Source organism: Chionomys nivalis, chromosome 15 (assembly GCF_950005125.1).
Source record: "Chionomys nivalis chromosome 15, mChiNiv1.1, whole genome shotgun sequence".
Lineage (NCBI taxonomy): Eukaryota > Metazoa > Chordata > Mammalia > Rodentia > Cricetidae > Chionomys > Chionomys nivalis.
This window is the reverse complement of record NC_080100.1, coordinates 66,402,312-66,429,398: the sequence shown is the minus strand read 5'-3', so window position 1 is coordinate 66,429,398 and position 27,087 is coordinate 66,402,312. Positions and strand designations below refer to the sequence as shown.

Here is a 27,087-nt window from a genome sequence, read left to right as displayed (position 1 = left end):
TCTAGAGTTCACATCCAAAACTATTTGGACAAGTAGGTTTGTGTGCCTCAGTTCATTCTCATTCAGAGAATCAAAGTACTAAAAGAGGAGGATGTAAAGTGTTCGAGACAACCTATAGCTAGTGCTATATAACTTTCCCATTACTTATCTGCCCAATTGTGGAGTTCAGTGTTATAGACTTAATAATAATATCCCAATACACCTTTATGAAATAGGTAGTAGACACGCTTTAACATTAAAATTCCATGTGAGGCATGGTGACGCACACCTTTAATCCCAACACTGAGGAGAGTGGGGCAAGAGAATCAAGAGTTCTGAAGGACCCCTGCCCAGCTTAGCACCAGTAACGCCATTTTGCAAGGCTTGTACTACACGTTCAGGGTTCAACTGAGGACAGTATGAGAGGCTGCCAATAAAAATAAATGCAGAGACAGCCAAAACAAGATATCTGTGGTCAGACATTTTGTCTGAAGGAGGAACGAAAAACACCGAGAAAAAGCCTAGACCGAGCCAAGTCAGTTCATATCTGATATTTGGGAATTTGACTTAGCCTTGGACTCGGCCATATTCAGGCTGACCAATGGGAACCCTGTAACTATGCTTCTCGCTTCTGTGCCCGCGCTTCTGCTTCTCAACCCCTATAAAATTTCCCCTACCCCAGCCGGAGGGCACGCGAGTCATTCCAAAGACATTGCCGCCCCAGGTACCTGTGCATCTGAATAAACCTCTTGCTGTTTGCATCCGCACGAGTGGTTTTGACTGATCCTTGGGTAGGGGGTATCTCCAAGAAAAAGACATCCCCATTCGGGGGCGTCTTTCAGTTCTAAACCAAGGGGCCTGGAAAGATGGCTCAGCCCTTAAGAGCGCTAGCTGCACCTGCAGAGTCCCTGAGTCCAGTTCCCAGCATGCACACTGTGGCTCACAGCCACCTGTAACTCCTTTTCTGGGGCATCTGATGCCCTCCTATGGCCTCCACAGGGTCCAGACACACATGTGGCAAACAGAACTATATACAGGCAAAACATTAATACAATAAAATAAAATATATTTTTAGCAGGCAGTGGTGGCACATGTCTTTAATCACAGCACTTGGGAGACAGAGGCAGGTGGATCTCTCTGAGTTCGAGGTCAGCCTGGTCTACAAGAACTAGTTCCAAGACAGGCTCCAAAGCAACACAGAAAATCTCTGTCTCAAAAAACCAAGAATAAAAGAAAAAAGAAATATGTATTTTTAACAGAAGAGTTCTAAATCAACCTGGGCTGCATAGCAAGTTCCAGGCCAGCTTGGGATACTGACAAGATGCATTCTCAACTCATTTAATAAACAAAATAAACAATATAAAATTTAACTTCTATTACAGTAAGTACAAGGTGGCCTTGTGGGATACATTATAAACCCCAAACAATTGATTTTAGGGGTATTTTCTCATATGATGTGAGTTTTTAGCATCACAGGGATGCAGCAGTGGGGATGAATTCCCCCATAGGAATGCAGCCATGGGGATGCATTTCCCACAGGGATGCAGCAGTGGGGATGGATTTCCCCACAGGAATGAGGCAGTGGGGGTGGTTTCCTCACAGGGATGCAGCAGTGGGGATGGATTCCCCCAGAGGGATGCAGTAGCAGGTTCTCTCCTCTCAAGAGAGCTGTTTCCCCTCCGCTGCACTCCCCTCTGTCCCTGCTCTGCTCTGCTAGGGAGTTCTGCTGCAGAAATGTAGCAACTCTGCACCTGCTCAGGCAGAAGTTGTTGCTTCTCTTCTGCCCTACTCAACTCTAGAGAAAGAAAGTCACCTCACTCAAGAGATTCATTGGGAGGGAGGAATCCTGGAAAGTGTCTGCCTCCACCAAAAAGGCAGCCCCAAGCTGAACAGGTACAGGGCAGAGTTTATCCAGGTTGAGTTTTAGGATCAAAATTGGTCAGATTTTAATCCCTGATCTTGGACAAGCTCAAAGACTGGGTGGATTTCATGCTCAGGGATTGGTTGGTTTTGTGTTCAGGGACTGGTTAGTTTTCATGCTGAGTTGGCCAGGGATTCAGGGCCAGGATGTGTTTCTTTCAGTGACCCTTTATAACCTTTTGGCTCTGGTCTCAGGGCCAGGATGTGTTTCTTTGACTCTGGTTTCAGGGCCAATGTGAGGATCCGTCACTGTCCCCTTTACCCTACATAGTAGGGAAAATTATTTCATCTTCAAGTTGTTTTAAAGTTCGGATAGATGGTGCTCTAATTACAACCATGAGGAATCAGGTAGAGAGCTTAAAGTGGCCCTAGATATGGTAGTTTTTAGATCCACACAAGATTGCTGATATAAAGATCTAGAAGGTAAGAAAAAGCCTAGGTAAAGGGTGTCTCCAAAGTCCCTTCCTCTCTGAGCTTCCCCTGCTTCTGACATGCATGTTACTGCTCATCACTGGGCAGAGAGTGCGGACTCCAGAACCAGAAAGCCCCATCCTGCACTCATGCACTGTGTGTGTCTGTTTGTTAACTGGTGGCTCTGACTCCAGAAACACAGAGGAATGGCATTCAGTGGAGCGTTCTTGTGCATGGCCCTGGGGACCACAGGGAGCCTTTGACGGCAGGTCTTTCAGGATGCAGCAGCCCTAGGCTTTGCATACCCTTTAAAATACTACATAATGGAAAGTAGCTCAACAAATGGTAGAAAAACTTAAGAAAAGAGAAAAGAATAAAGAAAGTCTAGGTACAGTGCCTTGTCATGTTGGAAGCTGGTGTGCGTTAGTCTTCAAGGAAATAAGCAGTAAGCATGCTTAGGCTATCATTTTAATATTATAAGGTTATATATTTATATAGGTCTAGGTTCTTAAACTTTGCTCTACAGTGCCTAATTGTCCAGGATCCGAAAGGATTCAAGCTGATGTTTATGGAAGTTTGCTAATCTTTGTTTTCTTGAGGATTAACTTGATTATTCCGAGTCTAGGAAGAGATTGCTGCCCCTTCAGGCATTGGGTTGGTGTCTTTTTTCTGCAAACCTCCCTAAGTTGTAGCCCCTTACATATTCTACACTGAAGGAACTGTATTACGTGCATTTTTAAATCTGGAAACTACAGAAACCCCATTTGACGCAATCCTGTAAGATGTTATTTTCCTCTCCCACTCTGAAGTACTCCTGAAGTGGTGCCAGTGAACTGTTGCCCCAAAGGCGGTCAGCAAAGACTAAATAAGGAAGGTGGCACTTCGGGAAACCAGTGCCCACAACCCATGCCTTAAAATAATGATTACTGGTGGGAAGTTATAGAAATACTGATTTTATTATTTTTCTTTTAGATGGGAAATGAAGAACGATGAAACTCTGGAGGAGACAGAAAAAAGGATGCTGGACCATTTAAAACAAATCTGTGGCATACAGGACTCTTCTGCGTTAGACAGCACAGACGCACGGTGATCGGCAGAAAACGGGGACGGCTTTATTTTAGGAAACAGTCTCGTGCGATGGAGGCTTTCTCAGAATCAGAGGACTCGCACATGTGCCAGAGAGCGCAGCCATCACCGCAGTGATGCACTGTACTGTAAAGAATGAGAGGCTCCGTGCTCTTATTTTAGAGATGATTGCAAACATTTTTCTTTCCCAATCTTTTTCCTTATATGATAAAACTGCTGCCATCTCGTGTTCCCTTTGAATTATGTTTTTTTTTTCTTTCCTTCAATACTGAGGCATCTATGACAACAGGAAAAAAATATTTGGAAATATTTTTCTTATATAATATTTGGATGGTAAATTGATTGGAGTCCCACCCCCACACCGGAAGTCATCTGAAAATTGCAATTTGATTTGGTAACTGAAGCCTAAGAACAGATTTTAATTGCTGATTGGACCCATCCCCTTTCCTGTATAATTTCTTCCTCATCTACTTCATCTTTTTTTTTTTTTTTGGTTTTTCGAGACAGGGGTTTCTCTGTAGCTTTTAGAACCTGTCCTGGCACTAGCTCTTGTAGACGAGGATGGCCTCGAACTCACAGAGGTCCGCCTGCCTCTGCCTCCTGAGTGCTGGGATTAAAGGCGTGGGCCACCACCTCCCGGCCCATCCACTTTATCTTAATCACACCCAAAGAAAGCCGTCCCCAGCACTAGGACTCTCGTAATAGGTGTCCTCCTTAGACTCTTTCCTCTCACGCTTTCACCTCCTGCACCAAGTGGTTCCTTTCAGCTCAAGCCAAAAAAAAAAAAAAAAAAAAAAAAAAAAAAAAAAAAAAAAAAGGTAATTTTTCCCAACCAAAAACCATCTTTATTTCAGAATTATATTCAAAAATTAATCTTCTCTATTTTTCATTATCTACAATGGCTGTTGTTGTTTGCTTTTTACTCTTTTTAGTCTTCTGGCAGGGGTGGGGGATCATCACCCAGTTTCCAAATAAATATATTGTGGCCTTTTCTTACTTATGAATATCCAGCCTTAGCTTGATTTGTTTCTACCTAACTTTTCTTAATTTAAATTGTTCTATCTACTTTTGCCTCTGGGCGTTTTTACTGTTGTTACTTCTTACTTTCACTTTGATCCCTGGCTAGCTGTGTGGCTGAGTGGCTGGACCCCTCTTTTCTTGCTCCTTGACCTCTTTTTTTTCTTCTGTTTATTCTCTCTGCCTGGCAACCCTGCCTATCCTTTCTCCTGCCTTGCTCTTGACCATTCAGTTCATTTTTAGACCAGTCAGGTGTTATAAGCAGGCAAGTTAATGCAGCTTCAGAGTTAAACAAATGCAACATAAAAGGATAAAACACATCTTTGCATCATTAGACAAATGTTTCATAGCATTAACAAATTTAACACATCTTCAACTAATGTTCTGCAACAAATGCCTGCTATTTTTCCTTTTGATTGTACTTGCACACACACAGAAAGAGACATATGTACACACACACACACACACACACACACAAACAGAGGAATGTGTTCTACCACCCAGCTAGCCAAGTACAATGATATATACTTACTGTATCCTTCCTATCAGTGCCTGATATTAGATTATAAAGACCTTTAAAGCCTTAAGTATAATATGAATTTTCCTTTTATAAACCTGAATGTGCTAGGATTATTCAAAGTGTGACCAACCACTCAAATGTATGAGTCCATGGGGACCAATCTTATTCAAACCACCACAGGGACCATTAGTAAAATAGCAAACTTTCTTAAAGGATCTAAAATGTCTAAATATTCTGAGTATCCTCCGATTAAAATATTGTAATGAAGCTGGGTGTGGTGCTATCTGTCTATAACCCAAACATCTCATTGGCTGAAACAAAAGGACTGGAAGTTCAAGGATAGTGTGGAATACATAGTAAGATGCTTCTTTGAAAAAAAAGGTTGGTGCCAGGTAAGAATGCTTCCTTGCTGTCAAACGTGACAATTTGAGTTTGATCCCTGTACCATGCATAGTGGAGGGAGAAAAGCAAGTCCTGTAAGGTGTCCTCTGACTCCCACCTGTCCACTGTAGTGCATACACATACATACATAAATACGCAAATAAAACAATATGCATTGTAACAAACAATGACTAATTTCAGGAACAAAAATCTGCATTAATTACTTATTGCTGCATGTTGATACCAGAATTTAGCCAATTAAGACAACATATCCCTTATGTCAAAATCACTGCAGATCAATTGCTGGAGCACATTTAGCTGGACAGTTTGCTGTGGTATTAGAAGGCTGTATTGAAGGTTCACCGAAGCTTAAATATGGAAGAATCCACTTCCAAGGTCATGTGGTTGTTGGCAATACTAATCACTTTACAGGCTGCTAGACAGATGGCCTCAATTTCTTGCCAGCTACTGGTCAAAGGCTGCTGTCAGTTTCTTGCCATTTGAGTCTTCACCAAATGGTCTCATTCTTTCTCAGAGTCCACAAAGAAGAATGTCTTCTTGCAAGATCAATGCTATAGTTTTTTCTAACATAACAATGTATATTTGTTTCTCTTTATTACATTTATTTATTCATTTACTGTGTATATACACAATGGGCACATACATGGAATGGCTCAAGTGTATAGGTCAGAGGACAATATATGGGAGTCTCGGGGGTTGAACTCAGGGCATCAGGCTTGGCGGAAAACACCTTTACCCACTGAGTCATCTCACTGTCCCAGTAATGTGTAGTTAATCGCATATATTCTGTGATCTTTAGAAAATTCTAATGGTTAAAATCATCAGTCATCCCACCCTTGCTCAGGGAAAGGCACCACATGAAAGGAGGAGTGTGAGAATGAGGAGAACAGCTCCAGAGTGTCCACCCCTAGTTGGAGTTCGGGGAAGGGGGAAGAGCTGGCTTGTGAAGAGAGTCAGCAGTTGTGCCTCATCAGGCAGCTATTATAAGCCAGACTCTATGCCAGTCTTGTGATCACTAGACTCCACAAGAATCCTTATATATGCTATGTCCTTATTCGTATTGACACTGTGATTCCTATTTGAGACAATAGAGAGTTTTGAAAGCATAAAAAATTAATTCTAATTTTAAATAAAAATACACAGCAACAGTCTAGGCTTCCAACCACCAACTCTACTTCAACCATATGATACTAATAGATAAAATATAACAAATAATCTTCTTTGGCGGGGGGGTTGAAACAGGGTTTCTCTGTAGGTTTGGAGCCTGTCCTGGATCTAGTGTTTGTAGACCAGGCTTGCCACAAACTCATAGAGATCTGCCTCTCTCTGCCTCCCAAGTCCTGGGATTAGAGGGTGTGTGCCATCACTGCCCAGCTTAACAAATAATCTTTTAAAGAGCTCCAAAAACCAAATCTAGGTCACAAATATTTACTAGAAACAAAAAAGAAATCGAGCATTTCCAAAAATACACCTCTGGAACCACATTCCAACATGCTCCTTTGACACAAAGCTCCATTAAAATTAATAATAGTAATAATAATAATAATATTGATAGTAATAATGTTAAGGCTCTGGAAGTAGTCTTAGGGGCAAACAGCAAATTAATAAACATCTATAGAAGAAAATCTATGAATCAAGGCACTGCCTTCTGCTCTCACCCCATCTTGGCACAGCTCCACTGAACAGATACTGCAGCCAATCCCAAAGGCTTCCATCTACCCCAGCTCCAGGAGGGATACTTGCTTCATAGAAGGAGCAGGACTTCGGCATTTCTTATCCTGCCCCAGACTGCCCTCTGCTAAAGCACAGTTCTCAAAAAGTGATTCTGGAGGTGGGGATTCCATTCTTTGGCCAGCTTCCATTCCTGCAATGGAATCCTGGGTTAGAATGTACTAAGAGTCTTAGGTAGGGTCATCCTTGTGGATTCCTGGGAATTTCTGTAGAGCCAGGTTCCTGCTAACCCTATATAATGGCTACCTCAATCAAGATATCTCTCTCCTTGCTCTCCTCTCTGTCCTTCCTCCATCTCGACTATCCCATTCCCTCAAGTTTTCCTCAACCCTCCCCTTCTCCCCTTCTCTTCTCCTTCTACTCTTTCTTCCCTCCCACACACCCCCTATGCTCCCAATTTTGTCAGGCAACTTTGTATGTTTCAGGCAGAAACCCACATCGGAGCACTGGACTGAGCTCCCACGGTCCAGTTGAAGAGCAGAAGGAGTGAGAATATGAGCCAAGAGGTCAAGACCATGAAGGGTTCATCCACTGAAACAGTTTACCTGAGCTAATGGGAGCTCACCAACACCAGCTGGACTGAGAGGGAACAAGCATAGGACCAAACTAGTCCCTCTGAATGTGATTGAAAGTTGTATGGCTGGGGCAGACTGAGGGGCTACTGGCAGTGGAACAAGGATTTATCTCTACTGCATATACTGGCTTTTTGGGAACCTATTCTCTTTGGATGTATACCGTGCTCAGCCTAGATATAGTAGGGAGGGCCTTGGACCTTCCACAAAGTGATGGGGGTGAGGTGGGAGGGTGTGTGGACGGAATGGGAGGAGGGAAGGGAGTGGAAATTTGGATTGATATATTTTTAATCTAATAAATTTTTAAAAATATACTGAGAATTGTGAGCCCTGATTACCTTGCCTTAGATCAAGAGCTCTGTCAGGAAAGATAATTTTCTTGAGAAGCCATGTTAAGTACTTTACTATTATATGGTTCATATTATTTGGTATCCAAGAACCTTCTTACTACCTGAAGTTACATCACTGTGCTCTTCTGGGAGTATTATTGATTTTCAGGTCTTAAGCCATCTTGAAGCATAGGAAAGCTCTTTTCTTTATTCAGCAAGGACAAAAGTTCTCTATTTTGCTAGCCAAATTTTCTCATGCTTGGAATTTTGCAGTCATTTCTTGTTACTGTTTGGTAAAGCAATGATGGTTTGTTGCTAATTAGTATGCATAAGATGTTACATTTCCTTTTTAGTATGTGCTGGAAAGATGACTCAGTGAGCAAAGGCACTTGGCATCCACAGTCAGGAAACAGAAAGAGATAAATGTATACTTGTTAGTGTTCAGTTCCCTTTCTCTATCTTACAGTCTAGGATGTCCTGGCCAAGGAATGGTCCCACCCACAGTTGAAATGAGTTATCCCACGTCAAGATAATCCCACACAGGAATTCACAGAGACTTATTTTCCAGACAATTCTACATTCTGTCATGTTAACCATTACCACTAACCATCACACCCTTATAATAGTCATCCCACCGTGGCACCAACTGGCATGGCATTGCTGGCAGGCCAGCAGCATAGTTTGCAGGGTTCACAACTATGTGACACTGTTGACAATTTTTCTTACCCAAGATCCTGTGTGACACCTTCTGGTACTGTGAAGCTTAGTCAGAAGGGAAGAACTTCCACTGGAGTGTCACTTTGATTCCTCTCTATCTTGCAACCAAAGTAAAAGGTGTCTTCAAGATTAGACATTTTTAATTTGGTGAATATTTATTTTACTTTTAATCATGCATTGTGTGCGGAAGCCAGAGGTATTGAATGCCTGCTGGAACTGAAGTTACAAGTAATTGTGAGCTTCCAAATGTAGGTGCTGGAAACTGAACGTGATCCCTACAAGAGCAACACATACTCTTACACACCGTCTCTCCAACCCTATACGGTCTTATCAACACCTATGGTTGAAAACCAAGGGTGTGGTAATAACCTAGTCTGTTCTGGGGTCTGAAGGACCTCACTAATGAACACTCACAGGGAGGTACCCTAACATCAGGAAAACTTTAAGATTTAATTTTTTTAATTTCATGTCTATGTCTGTGTGAGTGTCTGTAGTTGAGTGGCGCTCACACAGAGATCAGGAAAGAATGTTGGATCCCCGGAAACTGGGGTTACCTTAAGCCAACTGACATCAGTGTTAGGAAGCATAACTGGGTCTTATACAGGAGAGGTATGTGGTGGTAACTGCTGAGTCACCTACTCAGCCCCTTGGGAAAATTGTTAAGTGGCATTTTCCCTTTTCCTTCTGTGGAAGGAAGTATGTGGCTTTACTGAAGCCACATATGTGGTGAAAATGTGCCAGATACAGATTTTTATATTTATATAGATATCACATGCTGAATTTAAGAGTATAAAATTTGAAATCTGGGTTATTGATGATTGTGGAGTCATGAAATTAGGCCTGAGTTGCCTGCCTTTATGATAAAGGAAACTTCTATTTTGTTCAAACCAAGCTTATTCGAAGCATTCTATCACTAAGAGTCAAATCTTAGCATCGTAGCAAAAATGTGATATAAGAAGAATTAATATAACAGAGCAGAGATAGAGATTACATGATGCCCCTGAAAATGAACAAATAAATGAAGAAGGAAGCCTAAAAGAAATCATCCACATGAGCTCAGAATTGAGAATAATAGATTTTTTTTTTGGGGGGGGGTAGACTCACAAATCAGAATCCTCTGCTGGAACGGAGATAAGAAACCGAATCCCACAGCTGGAAAAGAGGCTGAATTCATGCTCTACATGGGCATAAATAGTATAAGAGGCCATGCCCAGTGGTCGGGTAACCACTGGCTGTAAGACTCACCCTTTTGTTTAAATAAGAGAGTTCTAAGCCTAATACAAAATTGTTGTACGAGGTTTCCGTCCTGTCTGGTCCCCGCAGTCATCAAGTTCCAAAGAAATCATACAGATGTCTACATTAGTTATAAACTGATTGACCCAGTATCTCAGGCTTCTTGTTAACTCTTACAACATATATTAGCCCATTATTCTTATCTGTGTTAGTCATGTGACTCGGTACCTTGTTCAGCGAGGCAGAAACATCTTGCTTCTTCTGTGGCTGGGGCATGACTGCAGACTAGACTTTCTTCTTTTCAGAATTCTCCTGTTCTCATTGACCTGCCTCTACTTCTTGTCTGGTTGTCCAGTCTATACTTCCTTCCTGGCTACTGGCCAATCAGCATTTATTTAAAATATAATTGACAGAATACAGACCATTGTCCAACATCACTTCCCCCTCTTTTTCAAAAAAACAAGAACTCTGAATCTAATATCCTTTGCTTAGCTTTTCTCCTGACCATTGTCATAACAACTTATAACCAACATTCTAAACAAAGGAAAATATCCATAGTCTAATTTTTGGGACTGTGGGAATAGTTTTCCAGGTTACTTCCTGCTGCTTGGGGGCACTGATACTTTTATGGGGACCTAAAGAAAATTTAGAATTATGATCAAGTCCTGACTGGAGTATACTGTGAGGCTTGATCATCTTAGGCAGCAGTCTTGAATCTGTTCTGGATGTAGAACTCAGATATCTGGGGCATCTGCTCCTACTGGAGATTTCTCAGGTGGTCTTCCTTAATCAAACCTGATTTTTCTTAACTCAGAATGAATCCATAGCCTCTCATTTTCTGTGGAAACAAAAACAAAGCCTCTTCTCCAAAGTAACATATCTTTTGACTTCAATTTTGAAGTCAAGGTATTTTCAAAATACCTATCTTGGATTAATTTAGCATCATTTATAAACAAAACAAATCTTTTGGCTGTCGTTGCTCCTTCCTCAGAATTCAAACAATTCAAAGAGAACATAATAACATACAGTATCCAGACTCTCTGTCTATTTTCCATCTTTATGTGACTTTACTTTAAATTCTATTTATTTTATTTTTACTTTTAATTTTTGGCTTTTTGAGATAGGGTTTCTCTGTGTATGTTTGGCTGTCCTGGAATTCACTCTGTAGACCAGGCTGTCCTTGAACTCATAGAGATCTGCCTGCCTCTGCCTCCCACATACTGGGATTAAAGCTGTGTGCCACCACACCCAACTACTTTCTTTCTTTTTTATTTTAAGGACTTTAGCCTTTTTCTTTTCTCTCCCAAGCCTGTATATATTTTTAACACACTGTAAACCATTTAGAGCTTTTCTTTATCTTTGGATCACTCTTTACTGTATCTCTCTCTTTTTCTGAGTCTTTAATTTGCTAAACAATATGGGTAGGATTAAAGCCGTGGCTTTGGCAGCTGGATCTAGCCCATTTCTTATCTTTCTGAGATTCCAGCCTCATGGCAGAGGTACCATCTGTAAACAAGTTTATTGCCACAACTCTATGGCATTTCAAGGTCCCTGCCAGCAGGCAAGCTGCAGCAGTATGCTCGCAAACCACAGTCAAATGCTCTGTCACTGAACCTCCTGCCTGAAAGAGTCAGACTTTGCCATGGCAAGACGGCCCAGAAAGCCAGCATTTTAAAATGGCATGTTTTTTTTCATGCTACAACCGAAAACCAAAAATCATGTGGTCAGCTTTTCATCAAGACCATTTAAGTGTTTCATGGCAGGACCTCTTAAAAGAGCTGCAAGGTTTTACAGCTAAAGCTGAGTCAGGAAGTCTTTCTTAAATAAGATACATTTGCCTCTAGCAAACAGATCCCACCTGAGAAACTGCTACTATCAATAATCCATGCTTTATTCTTTTCTGTTTATAATTACTTCCCAAGCTCTCTCAGGCTTTATGTGGATGCAGTTGTCCACATGGGTGCCATTTGTTGTCCAAGGTTTCTGTCCCGCCTGGTTTCTGCAGTCATTAACTTCCAAAGAAATTACACAGATGTCTATATTAGTTAAAAACTGATTGTCCCAGTATCTCAGGCTTCTTATTAACTCTTACAACTTATATTAATCCATTATTCTTATCTGTGTTAGTCACATGGCTTGGTACCTTATTTGGCGGAGCAGTCACATCTTGCTTCTTCTGTGGCTGGGACATGACTGCAGACTAGACTTCCTTCTTCCTAGAATTCTCCTATTCTCATTGACCTGCCTCTACTTCCTGTCTCATCCAGCCTATACTTCCTTCCTGGCTACTGGCCAATCAGTGTTTATTTAAAATATAATTGACAGAATACAGACCATTATCCCACATCATAAAATTATTACAATAAGAACAAATATATTCAATGATTATCCTATCTTAACTAGTTTAATTCTTTGTATATTAAATAAATTGGCCAATTTCATCATGAGAGGAAAGTAATTGCAGCTATCTAGTCTTCAACCCATTAAAGACCTGAGAAGGGAAATAATATTATTTGAGTAAGCAGGAAGTGCAATCAAGCAACTTCCAAAATGTGCAAAAATTTTTTGAGACAACTGTTTTAAGAGACAACTGGCTACCTGGGCAATCACCCAAAATCTCATTTGCAATGTTGAAGCAACCAGCTTTGACTAAGGCCTAGAAAAACTGACAAACTGTTTTAAGAGGTAGGAAAATTTTCAAAACTGTCTGACCCTGTCTTGGCAGATTTGACAATCCTGCTTATCCACTTCCAGATATCCTATACCTTGTCAGTGGTTGAGGCATGGGCATTTCTTTACTTAAAGACCAATTTTGTCAAGAAGAAAACAAGCTCCAGGTAGAGTGCCTTTGGTGCCCAACATTCTCTTGGGAATAAATCAGTGCTGCCAGGAGCAATCATGTCTTACTTCAACAGAACCCTAAGTTAAATAAATGCCATATTCTACAGCTCTTTGAAGTGGTTGAATGTTACCTAACTATGCAGAATATAGTCTATGTATCTAAAGAACCTGAATAGTCTAACTATAAATATGACAAACATAGATGACTATTGATCTATAATTCTAAAACCTATATAACTTAAAGACTAAGACTTCATATTAGAATATTATACAATAAACAACTGTGCAACAAATGAGGACAATGACCTCAAAATGTAAACAATGTATAAGTATCTTGATCAGAGGTAGAAATGTACATTGCTTTATGATAAATATATACCAATATATAAAAAATGTTAAAGCAGAGGTAGAAACATGCATACATACAATATTCAATATAATTTAACTGTATACCAATATACAAAAATCTATACCAATGTAATTGCCTATAAATAATAACTCACAAATATTCACTCTATTACTCACTATTATTATTAGTGTGAGTTAGCTCACACTAATCTATTTTCCATCCAATTTCTCCCTTTTTTTCCAAAGAGATCCCTGAACCTATAAAATTTCCTCCTAAACCCCCAACCCTATGCCAATTATAATCAATCCCTAAGTGATGTCCATAACCCTGAGGACAAACTTTGTTGGGAGAAGGGATGTCAGCTTCTAGAATTACTTCCAGCTGTCATGGGGCAACATTCTTTCTATGGGATCCTGTGAAAGTAAAATGTTGATTAAGTTCCAAGATTACTGTCTGGTATAATTGTAAAGAGTCTCTGAGTGTTTGGTAGGGTTTTTCTTAGCTTCCTATTTGGAGGTCTGGCCAGAACATTGTAAAAAAGTGCACTATTTTAGCTAACCAAGTTGGAACCATCTTGAGCAGCTGATAATCAAAACATGTCTTGTAACATAGCAAGAGGACCTCTTGCTTTCTAAACAGAGGGATTTATGATTAGGATATATGTATAGGCAATAGACAATTACAGACAGATGTAGACAAAGGAGGAAGAGAATTATGAGGTTTAGGGAAGATATTTTGAGAACTGAAATATTAAATTTGCTAGTAATTCTTACACACGTGAACAATCATAGTTTGAGGTTCATTAAAGTTTTGTAGAATTTGTAAGAGAATCAATTTCTGTATGACATTTAGTAGTCAGTTCTAAAAGGAGCATATAAACCATAAAAGAAAAGCTAAATAGGTCTTGGAAAGCTCAAATCCTTTATATGCATTTTTATTGACTCTTATGAGAGTTAATTTCTTTCTTTTTCTTTTTCTTTGCTTTTTTTTTTTTTTTGAGTCAGGGTTTCTCTGTAGCTTTGGAGCCTATCCTGGAACTAGCTCTTGTAGACCATACTGACCTCAAACTCATAGAGTTTAATCTACTCCTCGAGTGCTGGGATTAAAGACATGTACCACCACATCTTAATTTATTTTTTTTAAAAAATATATATGGCCTAAAGAATTAAAAGAAGCAAATATGAGAAACAGGAAATTTTTACTAACAAAATTATAACAAAACCATGATTAGTGTAAGCATATAATACCCACCCTCATTTGTGCCTTGAGTTAAACCAAGATTATCATTATTGTTATCACATAAGATTATACCAAAGAAAAGTGCAAACATCTTACCAAGATAGACAAGGATTTAAGAAATATAAAATATGAGAGTTGGGAATCCTTTTAGAGGAACTTTGAGTTTAGCTACTGTACAGGTGGGGGCTTGGAGTCAGCACAGAACACACCCAGATACCAAGTTCTCAGCCCAAAGGAGATTTATTGCCTAGGGACTAGTTGCAGGGGCACTGCCTTTAGATTGGACAAAGGCAGCAGTGTCTTTGCAGAAATGTTTTTAAGGAGAAAAGAAGAAGGCTGTGCTACGGTGAGATGTAAGTCCTGATTAATGTAGCCAAATGAGTTTTGGTTTCTGGGCCTTGGTGTTTTGTCTCAGGAGTGAGTCTGGTGCCAATTGTTGCTCTCCTGCCCCCCACCTTGGATAACTACTTCACTTACAGCCATGACTGCATCATTAATCCTTTGGCTCCTAGTACTCATGATAAGACTCTCTGCTCAACCACCTACTTAGTTATTTAAAACAGACAATAAATTCTGTTAAATCACTAGTACTAATGAGACAATGAACCCCTTGACCCTCACTGAGTCCATGATTTGACTCGTGCCCATAGAGTCAGTGTGGAATGCAACAGCCCCCAGACCTTAGTGGAGCATAATGGAAGAACCTGGCACATAGGCAGCGACACCTGCTAAAACAAGAACAAAGAACTAATCCACCAAAGACAATTCAGGAAAGTCCTTGAATTTTGGCTTCTGTAGTTCCATTTCTGGATAACTGTTCTTGCTACCTGGGGTGTGTCAACACAGGATGTAGTTAAGAGCCCACCCTGAGAAAGGTACAGGACAGCACTGGGGTCCTGGATAACCAACACAGTCACCAGCTGGCTAATAAAGACTCTATTTGCTTGCACCATGTCTCTGTGGTTTTCTCTATTGGATAACTCACAACATCATGTGGAAAAGGAATGGAATACTTGACAGAAATCTTCAACAGAGTTTTACAATGGATTAAATCACTGGCTGCAACTGACCCAGGTGACAAATATCATTGTTTATCATTTAATAAATATAAATGGTAGAATTTAGGAAGTAGTTGTCAAGTTCTGTATTTGTTGTGTTCACTCTAGGTTAGGAGCAAGAAAGAGTACATAATTTAAAATTGCAGTCACATATTAAAGACCTCAATATCAGTCCAAACACACTGAACCTGATAGAAGAGAAAGTGGGAAGTACTCTACAACACATGGGCACAGGAGAACACTTCCTACGTATAACCCCAGCAGCATAAACACTAAGGACATCATTGAATAAATGGGACCTCCTGAGACTGAGAAGCTTCTGTAAAGCAAAGGACACTGTCACTAAGACAGAAAGGCAACCCACTGACTGGGAGAAGATCTTCACCAACCCCGCAACTGACAAAGGTCTGATATCCAAAATATACAAAGAACTCAAGAAATTAGACCGTAAAAGGTTAATCAATCCAATTATAAAATGGGGCACTGAGCTGAACAGAGACTTTTCAACTGAAGAAGTTCAAATGACCAAAAGACACTTAAGATCGTGCTCAACTTCCTTAGCAATCAGGGAAATGCAAATCAAGACAACATTAAGATACCATCTTACACCTGTCAGAATGGCTAAAATCAAAAACACCAATGATAGCCTCTGCTGGAGAGGTTGTGGAGAAAGGGGCACTCTCATCCATTGCTGGTGGGAATGCAAACTTGTGCAACCACTTTGGAAAGCAGTGTGGCGGTTTCTCAGGAAAGTCGGGTTCAACCTACCTCTCGACCCAGCAATACCACTATTGGGAATATACCCAAGAGATGCCCAAACATACAACAAAAGTATATGCTCAACTATGTTCATAGCAGCATTGTTTGTAATAGCCAGAACCTGGAAACAACCTAGATGTCCTTCAATGGAAGAATGGATGAAGAAAGTATGGAATATATACATATTAGAGTACTACTCAGCAGTAAAAAACAATGACTTCTTGAATTTTGCATACAAATGGACGGAAATTGAAAACACTATCCTGAGTGAGGTAAGCCAGACCCAAAAAGAGGAACATGGGATGTACTCACTCATATTTGGTTTCTAGCCATAAATAAAGGACATTGAGACTATAATTCGTGATTCTAGAGAAGCTAAATAAGAAGGTGAACCCAAAGAAAAACATATAAGCATCCCCCTGAATATTAACCTTCATCAGGCGATGAAAGAAGACAGAGACAGAGACCAACATTGGAGCATTGGACTGAAGTCTCACGATCCAAAGGAGGAGCAGAAGGAGAGTGAGCATGAGCAAGGAACTCAGGACTGCGAGGGGTGCACCCACACACTGAGGCAATGGGGATGTTCTATCGGGAACTCACCAAGGCCAGCTGGCTGGGGTCTGAAAAAGCATGGGACAAAACCGGTCTCGCTGAACATAATGGACAATGAGGACTACTGAGAACTGAAGAACAATGGCAATGGGTTCTTGATCCTATTGCACGTAATGGCTTTGTGGGAGCCCAGGTAGTTTGGATGCTCACCTTAATAGACCTGGATGGAGGTGGGTGGTCCTTGGACCTCCCACAGGGCAGAGAAACCTGCTTGCTCTTTGGGCTGAGGAGGAAGGAAGACTTGATTGGGGGAGGGGGAGGGAATGGGAGGTGGTGGCGGGGAAGAGGCAGAAATCTTTAATAATTAAATAAATTAATTAATAAAAAAAATAACCAAAAAAAATTGCAGTCACATATTAGCTTATGTTGTAAAAGTTGTTTACATGGGAAATCCAAGGCTTGTAAGTTTGATTGTCACATTGTTCTCTTTAAGGTAGGTTAGCAAACAGTTTGAGTACACAGTAGACTATCAGTCTCAAGTCTTCAGTGACCTTAAGACTTAAGGTCAAGATGTATTATTAACTTTGGCAGTAAAGTCCAGCAAAGGTTGCAGTCTTTTGGAATATAAGGGATGGTTTCAGAATATTGCATGCGTGACATTTATGTGAGGGCATGCATGTGTTGTGATGTGTATATGTGGAGGGTAGAGGACCTTAGGAAACTGGCTCTTCCTACCTTACGTGATTCTAGGGGTCAAATTCAGGTTGTCAGGCTTGTAGTATGAGCACTTTCCCTACTGAGCCATCTCTCTGACTAAGACCTTTTCAATTTTTTAATACTTGAAATATAGGTAAACATAATTATTAATCATAAGAACAACAGGAATGCTAAACAGCAGACTTTTTTCAGACATTTTTTTCTTCCATGAGTTAAGTATTGGATGAGTGGAAGAAAAAATATGAATGCTAGTAAATTAACAAACTGAATGTCCTGAAAACAAGCAAAAATAAATGAACTATAATGGAATCAGAAAACATATTTAACAAATTACATTTTATTGACAGCTAAGATTAAACTTATGCCCTATTGCCAAAATCAAGGGCAATTCAAGCTCTAGAAAAAAAATGAGCCTGAACAGACAATACCAAATAACTGAGCTTACCAGGACTGTGCCGGGACCAATCCAGGTGACTTTGCCCCTGAAAGTCAGTGTTCCCTGGGACTCCACCTTAGGCACCAAAAACAGTTAATGCAAAAACACAGCTCTTATCACAAAGAGAAGATGAAGTAGTTCATTCTGGAGCCATAATGAGTAACCATGCCCCAGGAATCCAGGTTCTGGTTACTAAACTCGATGTTCCTATGAGGTAACAGTTTAATGAAACTCTTTGTATTAAAAACAGAACAAAGAAAATTATAAATCAAGACATGTTTATTGTTAGAGTCCTGGAGAAATCCCACAGAAGACCACTATCCACATATACAATCAGCAAGAACATTTATTATTCCAGCATAGGAGACCAATCCTTCCACACAAAGGCCTACTGGCACTGACCCTGAGAGGGATGTGTGGGCTTCTTTTAAGCACAACAGAAGGGGAGGTCCTGGGGCAGTTAGGTAACTTCGAATATGATTGACTCAAACAAGTGGCAATCGATTTACTATGTTCTAACTGGCTAGGGTGAGTTAGGGGCGAGAGGACCACAGGTTTCCTTTGTAGGTAGTCCTGGACAAGTCCCAGGCATTGTCCTTTAACCTTTGTCCAAGGTTATCATCTTGAGCTTCCTTCTCATCATCATCATCATCACTGTTGGGGGTGCTAGAGATTGATTGTCCTTTGTTTGTGACTCTTGTTCAGTCTCAGGAAACTGAAATTGAGGTCTGATCTCTGAGAGAAGACAGAGCAGCCTGTTAGGACATCTGCTTGTCCCATCATTCACAAGTCCACCCAGGTCAGTGGGCGGTTGCCAAATGGGGAATGTTTTTTAGAGGCCTCGGTTGACATCTGATGACATTCTCAGCCTTTGGGTTGGTAACATTAGAAGAGGATGGTGAGTGATTGCCCCTGAGAAATATGTCGACCTTCCAAGGGGGGATCATCCACAAACACCATGGTCAGACTTGGAGTCCCCTTCCTTCTGGACTTTTCTAACTTTTTGATAAATGGAAGGTTATTGCTAGAGGCCACATAAAACCCCAGACCTAAGGGATTTAAATCTATTTTCTTTGTCTTTTACAGATAGATATTGGAGAATGGTATTATAGCTGAGACTCTCTCTTTCTCTCTCTCTCTCTCTCTCTCTCTCTCTCTCTCTCTCTCTCTCTCTCTCTGTGTGTGTGTGTGTGTGTGTGTATGTGTTGTCTTTTCTTGGGGTTGCCTAGGTTAAATATTTCCTAGTGATTATGATACACCTGAAGGATGGCCAATAGTAGGGAAGAGAGGAAAAATGACCTGACCTTCCCCAGAAAAGGGCATATTCTTAGGAGAAAAGAGCTAGAGGGATTCTAGGTGTGGGAATCTTGTAGAAGAGCTGGTTCAGCATCTACACAGTGGCCTCCGGCCACTCGTAACTCCAGGGTTCCACAATGCCCTTTTCTGGCCTCCGCAGGTGCTGAATGCACATGGTGCACTTAACATATTCAAACACTCATATGCATTAAATAAAACTTTTTAAAAAATTCAGGTGCAGTCTCTCCCTGGACCTTTCTGTAGATGCGGTCTATCTCCAGGTGTAGGTGGATATTGATAACCTTCTGTTGATGCGAATTACTTTCTCTTTAATGCGTTCCCTTTTCCTAGATAGTGGATAGCAACTTTTTGTCAACCTTCAATTAAAGAAGCTGGTTTCCTTCCAGTAGGCCTCCTGGGCAAGGCTTTGGCAGATATAGTTGAAGATGTAGTTTGGTAGATGAAGGCTGAAGGGGAACTGCATCTGTATCTAAGAGTGATGGCTTCTTTATAAGGACAAAGTCCTCACGGGCAAAAGAGACTGAGCTAACAGAGTTCTCAAGTCTTCAAGGTGCTTCTACTTCCTGTCAAGTCAGTAATCATGACTATCCATCAAAAGAATCATTCAGAAGAGAGAAGATATAGAGACATAGTGACCACAGACACTGGGACCTGACAGATGGACGGGTTCCCTGTATTTTTTCCCTTTGAGTAGCCTGCTTATCTCTGGCAAATATAGTGGCTTCTAAAGCACAACTAAAGTACAGAGATACTTCACAGTCTCAGGTATTTAATTTCAGGAATAACAGGTCCTGGAAGGACCACCCCTCCAGGTGAAGGCAGTTGTCAGTGAGGACTGGGACTCTGGTCAGCCCCTGTAAGAACACAACATTTTGTAACAAAAAGGAAAACGTTTAAAATCCAAGTGTTAGCAAAGTTTTGGTCCATTCCATAAAGCGCTTGGAAAGACCACATTGGTGCAGCTCACGTTAGCCACTGAGTTCGTCTGGCTGCTTTGGAACCTATGCTAATCTCAAGAACAGGATTGATTTTCTTCCCCTTTATTGCTATTGCCATCCAGGGTAAAGCCGCTCATAGAAAGCATCCAACCAGGCCAGTGGGGTAGAGGTAGAGGTATAGGATGGGGCCTTTTCAGACAGCACAAATACATGCAGCAGGCCACCACAGCGATCAGCATCAGAATGAAAAAGGAACTGAGAGTGGTCAGGGAAAAGAGGATTCATTCTCTCACCTCCTTGTCAACTTACCAAGTATGTTACCTCTAGTGTCTGGACCAGTTATTTCAGGCTTTTGGCTTTCTCTTCAGAGAATGGAAGAATACACAAAAAGCACAACATCAAAGAATTTTATTCAGAAGCAAAGGTGTGAAGCAGTCACACTAGAAGGCAGCAGTGGGTCCCGAGTAGGTGCAAAGTGCAAGAGCACCAGGTTACTCTCATTCCTTTTTTAAATGTAGAATGAGGAGCAATTGGGTAATGGGGCAAACTGATGGGTGATTTGCTGTTTTGATTGCTAGGCTTTGTGTTACATACACACTCTGATGTAGGAGGGTCTTCTGTCTATGGGTTACTTTCATTGGTCAAATAAAGAAACTGCCTTGGCCTTTTGATAGGCCAGCCCTTAGGTGGGTGGAGTAGAAAGAACAGAATTCTGGGAGGAAGAAGGCAGTGATACAGACACCATGAAGTTCCAGCCCGAGATGGTCATAGGTTAGAATCTTCCCAGTAAGCCACCACTTCGTGATGCTACACAGATTATTAAAAATGGGTTAATCAAGATGTGAGAATTAGCCAATAAGAGGCTGGAACTAATGGGCCAGGAAGCAATTTAATTAATACAGATCTCTGTGTGGTTATTTCGGGGGTTAAGCAGCTGGGCATCAGGAACGCAGCCCGTTGTTCCCTCATTACTACAGAGTGGCTGCCCAACGTGATCTATTAACTCCACGTAAAACCTAAGAGGGCTTAAAAAGGATAGAGAAAGATTTTAACACAGCTTTTTGCTGTTTCTGGGTGGCGTGCCACAGAGAAAATTCCTGACTCAGCAGCCTTACCAAAAAAAAAAAAAAAAGCAGCGCCATTTTAAAACGTGGCTTCCTGGGCCCTGCCGCTGGTGCAAACTCCGGCTATGGTGTGTTTGTGTGTCCACTCGGGATTGGAAAGAAAGTAGCTGAGACCATGCCTTGGCAGACAGAGGATCAGGCTTGGGCAGGCAGGAGAGCATGGTGGATTCCTGCTGTCATACAGAGAGATGTTTCCAGGCTATGCAGTGCTCTGCCTGGCAGATTAGGCTGTAATTGAGATAAAAAGCTCATTCTCAGAGTTAAAGTGCTGAGTTTGGCTCCTACCTGGAGGTGAAAACAAAAAAGTCATGCTGTTTTAAAATGCCAGCTTTGTGGGCTATGCTCCTACCGTGACCTCTGTCTCTTGTGGGAGACAGAGAATTTGGATGGGGTTTTGTGAGCAAAGTGCTAAGGCTTGCTTGATGGCAATGTGGACTGCTGTGTGCCCGGAACTGTGCATGGCTCAGGGCACCAAATGGCTCTGAGGCAGGAGCGGCTCCGCCATGCTGAACTGTGTTGACCTCAGGCAGGAACTATCGTAATTATCATAACAGTGCAGTTAATGTTTAGAGTGGGCAGGAAACAGGTGGTACCTCTACATGTCACAACTTAAGTTTTTAAGAAGTGCTTAGCATTTTAAGAAGTGCTCCTGGAGAGTAATAAAGTTACAGGCAATGCAATAGGACAGATTCAGACATAAAAGACCTCTAAATAGGTCATAGTGTTAGACATACGTAGGCTTGGGAGAGAGAAGAAAAACATTATATAGAATAAATTTAATGCCTAAAAAAGGTAAAGTCTTTACAGAGACAGAGTACAGATAGTTATAGATTAAAAGAAATAAAAGAAAATAAGCCACATAAAAATGGAAAATTCACAGAGAGTCTGGATTCTTTGTATTATTGTGATTTCTTTGAATTTTTTGACTGTTAAAGGAGCTAAGTACAGAGGCACATTTCATTGTGTGGTCTGCTAAGCTGAACCAGCATATATGTTCTAAAGATATCTTGACTTCAGAATTTGGGTATAAGGATATGATGCTTTGGAAAAGAGGTTCTTCTTTTGTTTTCACAGAGGATGAGACCCTGAGGATTGCTTCTATCCCAATATGGTATAATAGACCATGCCCTACTAAAAAGGTTGTGGTGAACACCCTCAAAAAATTACTTCACTCAACTGCCGACTGAGATGAACCTGGACCACCATAAAAAGACTTGATTAACAGTGCCCTATACAGCAGGAAGAAGTTTGGAGAGAACTAACTATGTCCATATTCTCAGGTATTATTTATAAATGTTCTTTTACATTTAAAGGGGGATATGATATAGATATGAATAATTTGCATTGGTATGGATTTTAAGGTAAATTTTGTTATATGTATATGTATTTCTGTTGTTGATTAAGGTATTGTGATTGTGTAGTTCATTTTAAAAGGTAATGTATAATTAGGAAATATAGGTTGTTAATGGATAATCATCACTAATAGTCAAGTTTGTAGTCATGTTAGTTAGATTTTCTAGATATATAGAGATATATTTCAGTTAGAATGCATTCTTCATATCTTTCAAAGACTACAGAATATGGCATTTAAATGTTTTAATAACTTAGGGCTTTTCATGACAATGAGACGCGTCTGCTCCAGGCAGCACCAGTCTACTTCAAGAGGAAGATGGGCATAGAAGAGGCTCCTTAGAGAGTTGGTTAAACATTTGGGCAAGAAACTATTCTTGCCTGGACTATTACCTAAACTGGACAGGAAGAACACTCAGAGAGAGGACTGCTGAACTTGCCTAAAGGTGAGATGTTCCTTTGGGGTTCCTGATTCATGAAAGAGTCTGTGAGACATTGTGAAGGACACAAAAAAAGTGACTGAACTATCTTTGAATTTTCCTGCTTCGTGGAAATGTCTGCTGGATACTATGGGCCTGTAGGCTGAAGATAGATGCCCCAACAGTACAAAAGAAATTTGGGTGACTGTCCAGACAGCGAGATGTCTCTGTCATTTCTAAAGTTTTGGAAGTTGTTTACTTCTTGTTTCCTTAGGTAATATTATATCCTTCTGGAGTCTTTGATAGAGTTGAAGAATGGATAGTTATAGTTTTCCATTGTTATGATAAAAGATAAAATAGGTATAAATATTGTAACTGTAATTATTGCTTGATAAGTGTTTTGTTATATGTAATTTTTCTATGTAAAGTTAAAGCCTTCTTTTTGTTTAAACAGAAAAAGGGAAAATTATGTAGGAGGGTCTTCTGTCTATGGGTTATTTTCATTGGTCAAATAAAGAAACTGCCTTGGCCTTTTGATAGGCCAGCCCTTAGGTGGGTGTAGTAGACAGAACAGAATTCTGGGAGGAAGAAGGCAGTGAGGCAGACGCCATTAAGCTCTGGCCCTAAATGGTTGTAGGTTAGAATCTTCCTGGTAAGTCACCACTTCATGATGCTACACGGATTATTAAAAATGGGTTAATCAAGATGTGAGAATTAGCCAATAAGAGGCTGGAACTAATGGGCCAGGCAGTGTTTAAATGAATGCAGTTTCTGTGTAATTATTTTGGGTGTAAAGTTGGTGGGAAGTGGCCCGCCACTCTCCTTTTACAGCTCTCATTCATTGGCCATGACCTTTCTTGTGATGCTTCTGATTTTAATTGTATGCATACCCAAATACGGATAGGCATAAGACTTGACTATTTCCCTAAAAGTTCACTCAAAGAACATGGTTTGCTCTGCTATGCATGGACCCCAAAATGGTCCAGCCTGGGATGTCAACCTGTTTCTCCCTTGGTGTTGATTATGCTCTGGGATGTGTTGGTTCCAAAAAGGCAAGAGTTTCTGGGGAGCTATATGTCAGAGTGTCCTGAATGTTTCATCCAAAGAAGGGTGAGTATGCAGCTCTGTGCAGATGAAGGTCCCAGGATGCTATGGTATTTCTGTATTGTTCAAAACAATACAGCTGTTATCCCTACACTTGCCTGCCTCAGATGTATTTTTTTATTTTTATAGTTTATTCAATCGACATTTCAGATTTAGATATTTCTAACATTATACTGTCATACTCATGTTCTTTCCTTGGCTGTGTCCATTTTGCTTATTGAGCTTAGAAGAAACAAATTTTTTCACTTTTGTTGCAATGTTCTTTCTCTAGGCTGCTGCTTCCACCATTGTTTCCTGGCCTCAGAATCCAGCTTCTTCAGTCTTTTAACTGGACAGAAGTCCCAATCTCTCTAGCAATCTTCCATGCCTTTAGCATCAGATTAGGACTGCTAAAGCATTCAGCCTCATGGACTGAACAACTATGGGTTCTAAGCCTCTCCATGTACAGGTGACTATTGTCATACTACCATCCCATAAGCAATCTAATAAATCCCACTTTAAGATATGCATTTATTCTATTAGCTCTGCTTTTCTGGAGGTCCCTAACTAATTCTGTGATAACAGGTATCATTCTAGAGAAATAGGGCTGTAAGGATGAATTCTTCCATGGTATCTCCCATTCAAATAATCCTAAAGTAAATGAAAACTCTGCTAGTATCATAAGGAGGTTTGTTAAACACAGTGTGAACCTGTTTAAAGAACTATGCCTAATAAACTCATTTGAGGGATGATGAGATAGCTCAGCAAGCACTTGCTGTGCAAGTCTGGTACCCTGAGTTCTATCCCTAGACTCCACATGAAGTTAAACAGGAATAATTGATTCTGCAGGTACTCCTCTAACTTCTGCATGCATTCCTACACACACACACACACACACACACACACACACACACACTACCACCCCTCTACCCACCTCTGCCACCACCCCTTCATTTGATACTTCCTTCTGGATTACCTCTTGTTGTGGAGAGCAGCAAACTCGGTGACTGTTAAAGTCAGGCACTAGCTTATTCTAACTTACTCAATATTGTTCAAGACAACAGTTCTCGGGCTGTGCCTCATGAGATCACACACTTCCAATGATGACACACAATAGACATTTCTATCTTAGTTTCTATCACTGTCATAAAACACCATGATCAAAAGCAACTTAGAAAAGAAAGCATTTATTTCATTTTATATTTCCATATCACAGTTCTTTATTGAAGGAATCTAAGGCTGGAACTCAAGGCAGGGACCTGGAGGCAGAAACTGAAGCAGAAGTCATGGAGGAGTGCTGCTCACTAACTTGTTCTCATCTCTTGTTTAACCTGCTTTACGTAAAACTCAGGACCACCTTCCCAGGAGTGAGCCCAGTCCTGGCAGTCAGCTAGGCCCTCCCACATTGGTTATTAATCAAGACAATACAACCACAGACATCTCTACAGGCCAATCTTATGGAGGCATTTTCCCAATTCTGATTCCATCTTCTCAAATAACTGTAGTGTGTGTCAAATTGACAGAAAATGAATTAGGATAATTACCATTTTAAAAAGAAGAATGGAGACTGTCATATATTGAGTCTCCTTACAGACTGTATGTATGAATGTTTGGTCCACAGCTAGTGGAACTGTATAGGAAGTATTAGAAGATTTAGCCTTGTTGGATGAAGTATGCTAGTGGGATTGGGCTTTGACATCAAAAAGCCCAGTCTTAGATTCTTAGATCTTCCTCCCTCTCTCCCTTCCCCCCCTCCCTACCCCCCTCTCTCTGTCTCTCTCATCTGTCTTGTGGTGGTTATCTTAAAGGGTAAGCTCTCAGCTACTGCTCTAGTATCATGCCTGACTGTCTGTTGACATGCTCCTCAACATGATAGTCATGGCTCACCTCTGGAATGGTTAGATTCCAAATTAAAGGGTTTCTTTAAAAGTTGCCCTGGTCATAGTGCTTTGTCACTGCAATAGAAAAGTAACTAAGACAGAAGTTGAGCCCAGGAAATGGGATATTGCTGTGAAACAGCTGATCATACTAGTTGTTTGGAGGAATGCAGAGTTTGGAACAGTGAACTAGGAAAACAGTCACATTCTGTAAGTGGCAATTAATAAGCCTTCCTAGAGGGTATTTGGAAAAGATTAATGCTGAAAGAAATGTGGTTTATGGAAGCCCAGCCCAAGACATTTCAGAGGGAAATAATATTAGCAACTGGGCTAGAGTGAGACCATTCTAATGATTTTTTTTAAAGTATGTGTCTGTTTTTCATCCTTGTTCTCAGACTCTGTGTGAGGTTAAATTGAAGAGTTTTGACCTAGTTTCAAAGATAGAGATTTCAGCCTAGTATTGACTCTGTCAGGTGGTTATCAATGATCATTCTTGTTCAGGTCTACATTGGAAAAGAACAAATGGGGCAAAGTGTATACTTTGGAAATAAAAAGAGGACCAGAAAATTTAATGTTGGTGCATGGTATGTGCTGAAAAAGGTAAGGAGAAATGAAATAAAAAGAGTGGTGCCCTCAGGGTGAGACTCCCAACCAGTCAGTCCTATAACTTGTGAAAAGAACAGGCCTAAGAAATTATCTGTTCCTAAAGATCATCCATAAATCAAAACTTATGCCAGTGTTATTCAAGGAGGGGCCAGGTACCATCCCAAGCAAGCAGCAGAACTTGGCAGTATCAGCCAAAGTTCTGGCTTTAGAGTCATAAAAGATACAGGAGTAAAAGTGATGTGGAAGGGTCTTCTGATTTGATTTCATTGGTTAATAAAGAAACTGCCTTGGCCCTTGATAGGACAGAAAATTAGGTAGGTAGAGTAAACAGAACAGAATGCTGGGAGGAAGTGAGGCAATCACCATGCCTCTCCTCTCTGGGCCAGAAGCTCCAGCCCAAGATGGACGTACACTAGAATCTTCCTGTTAAGCCACCACCTCGTGGTGCTACACAGATTATTAGATATGGGTTAAGCAAGATATGAGAGTTAACCAAGAAGAG

The 27,087-nt window shown here is 40.7% G+C and overlaps 1 protein-coding gene across 1 annotated transcript in view; it reads left to right on the top strand.

Moving 5' to 3' along the window:
* The window catches only part of Kiaa0825 (KIAA0825 ortholog), a 442,157-nt gene extending 438,002 nt beyond the window's left edge, over positions 1–4,155 (top strand). Inside the window, exon 22 of the mRNA XM_057790199.1 lies at positions 3,283–4,155. Within this exon, the coding sequence (XP_057646182.1) occupies positions 3,283–3,400 (118 nt within the window). The 3' untranslated portion in view covers positions 3,401–4,155. The remainder of the gene's footprint in view (positions 1–3,282) is intronic.
* The last annotated feature ends 22,932 nt before the right edge of the window (positions 4,156–27,087 follow it).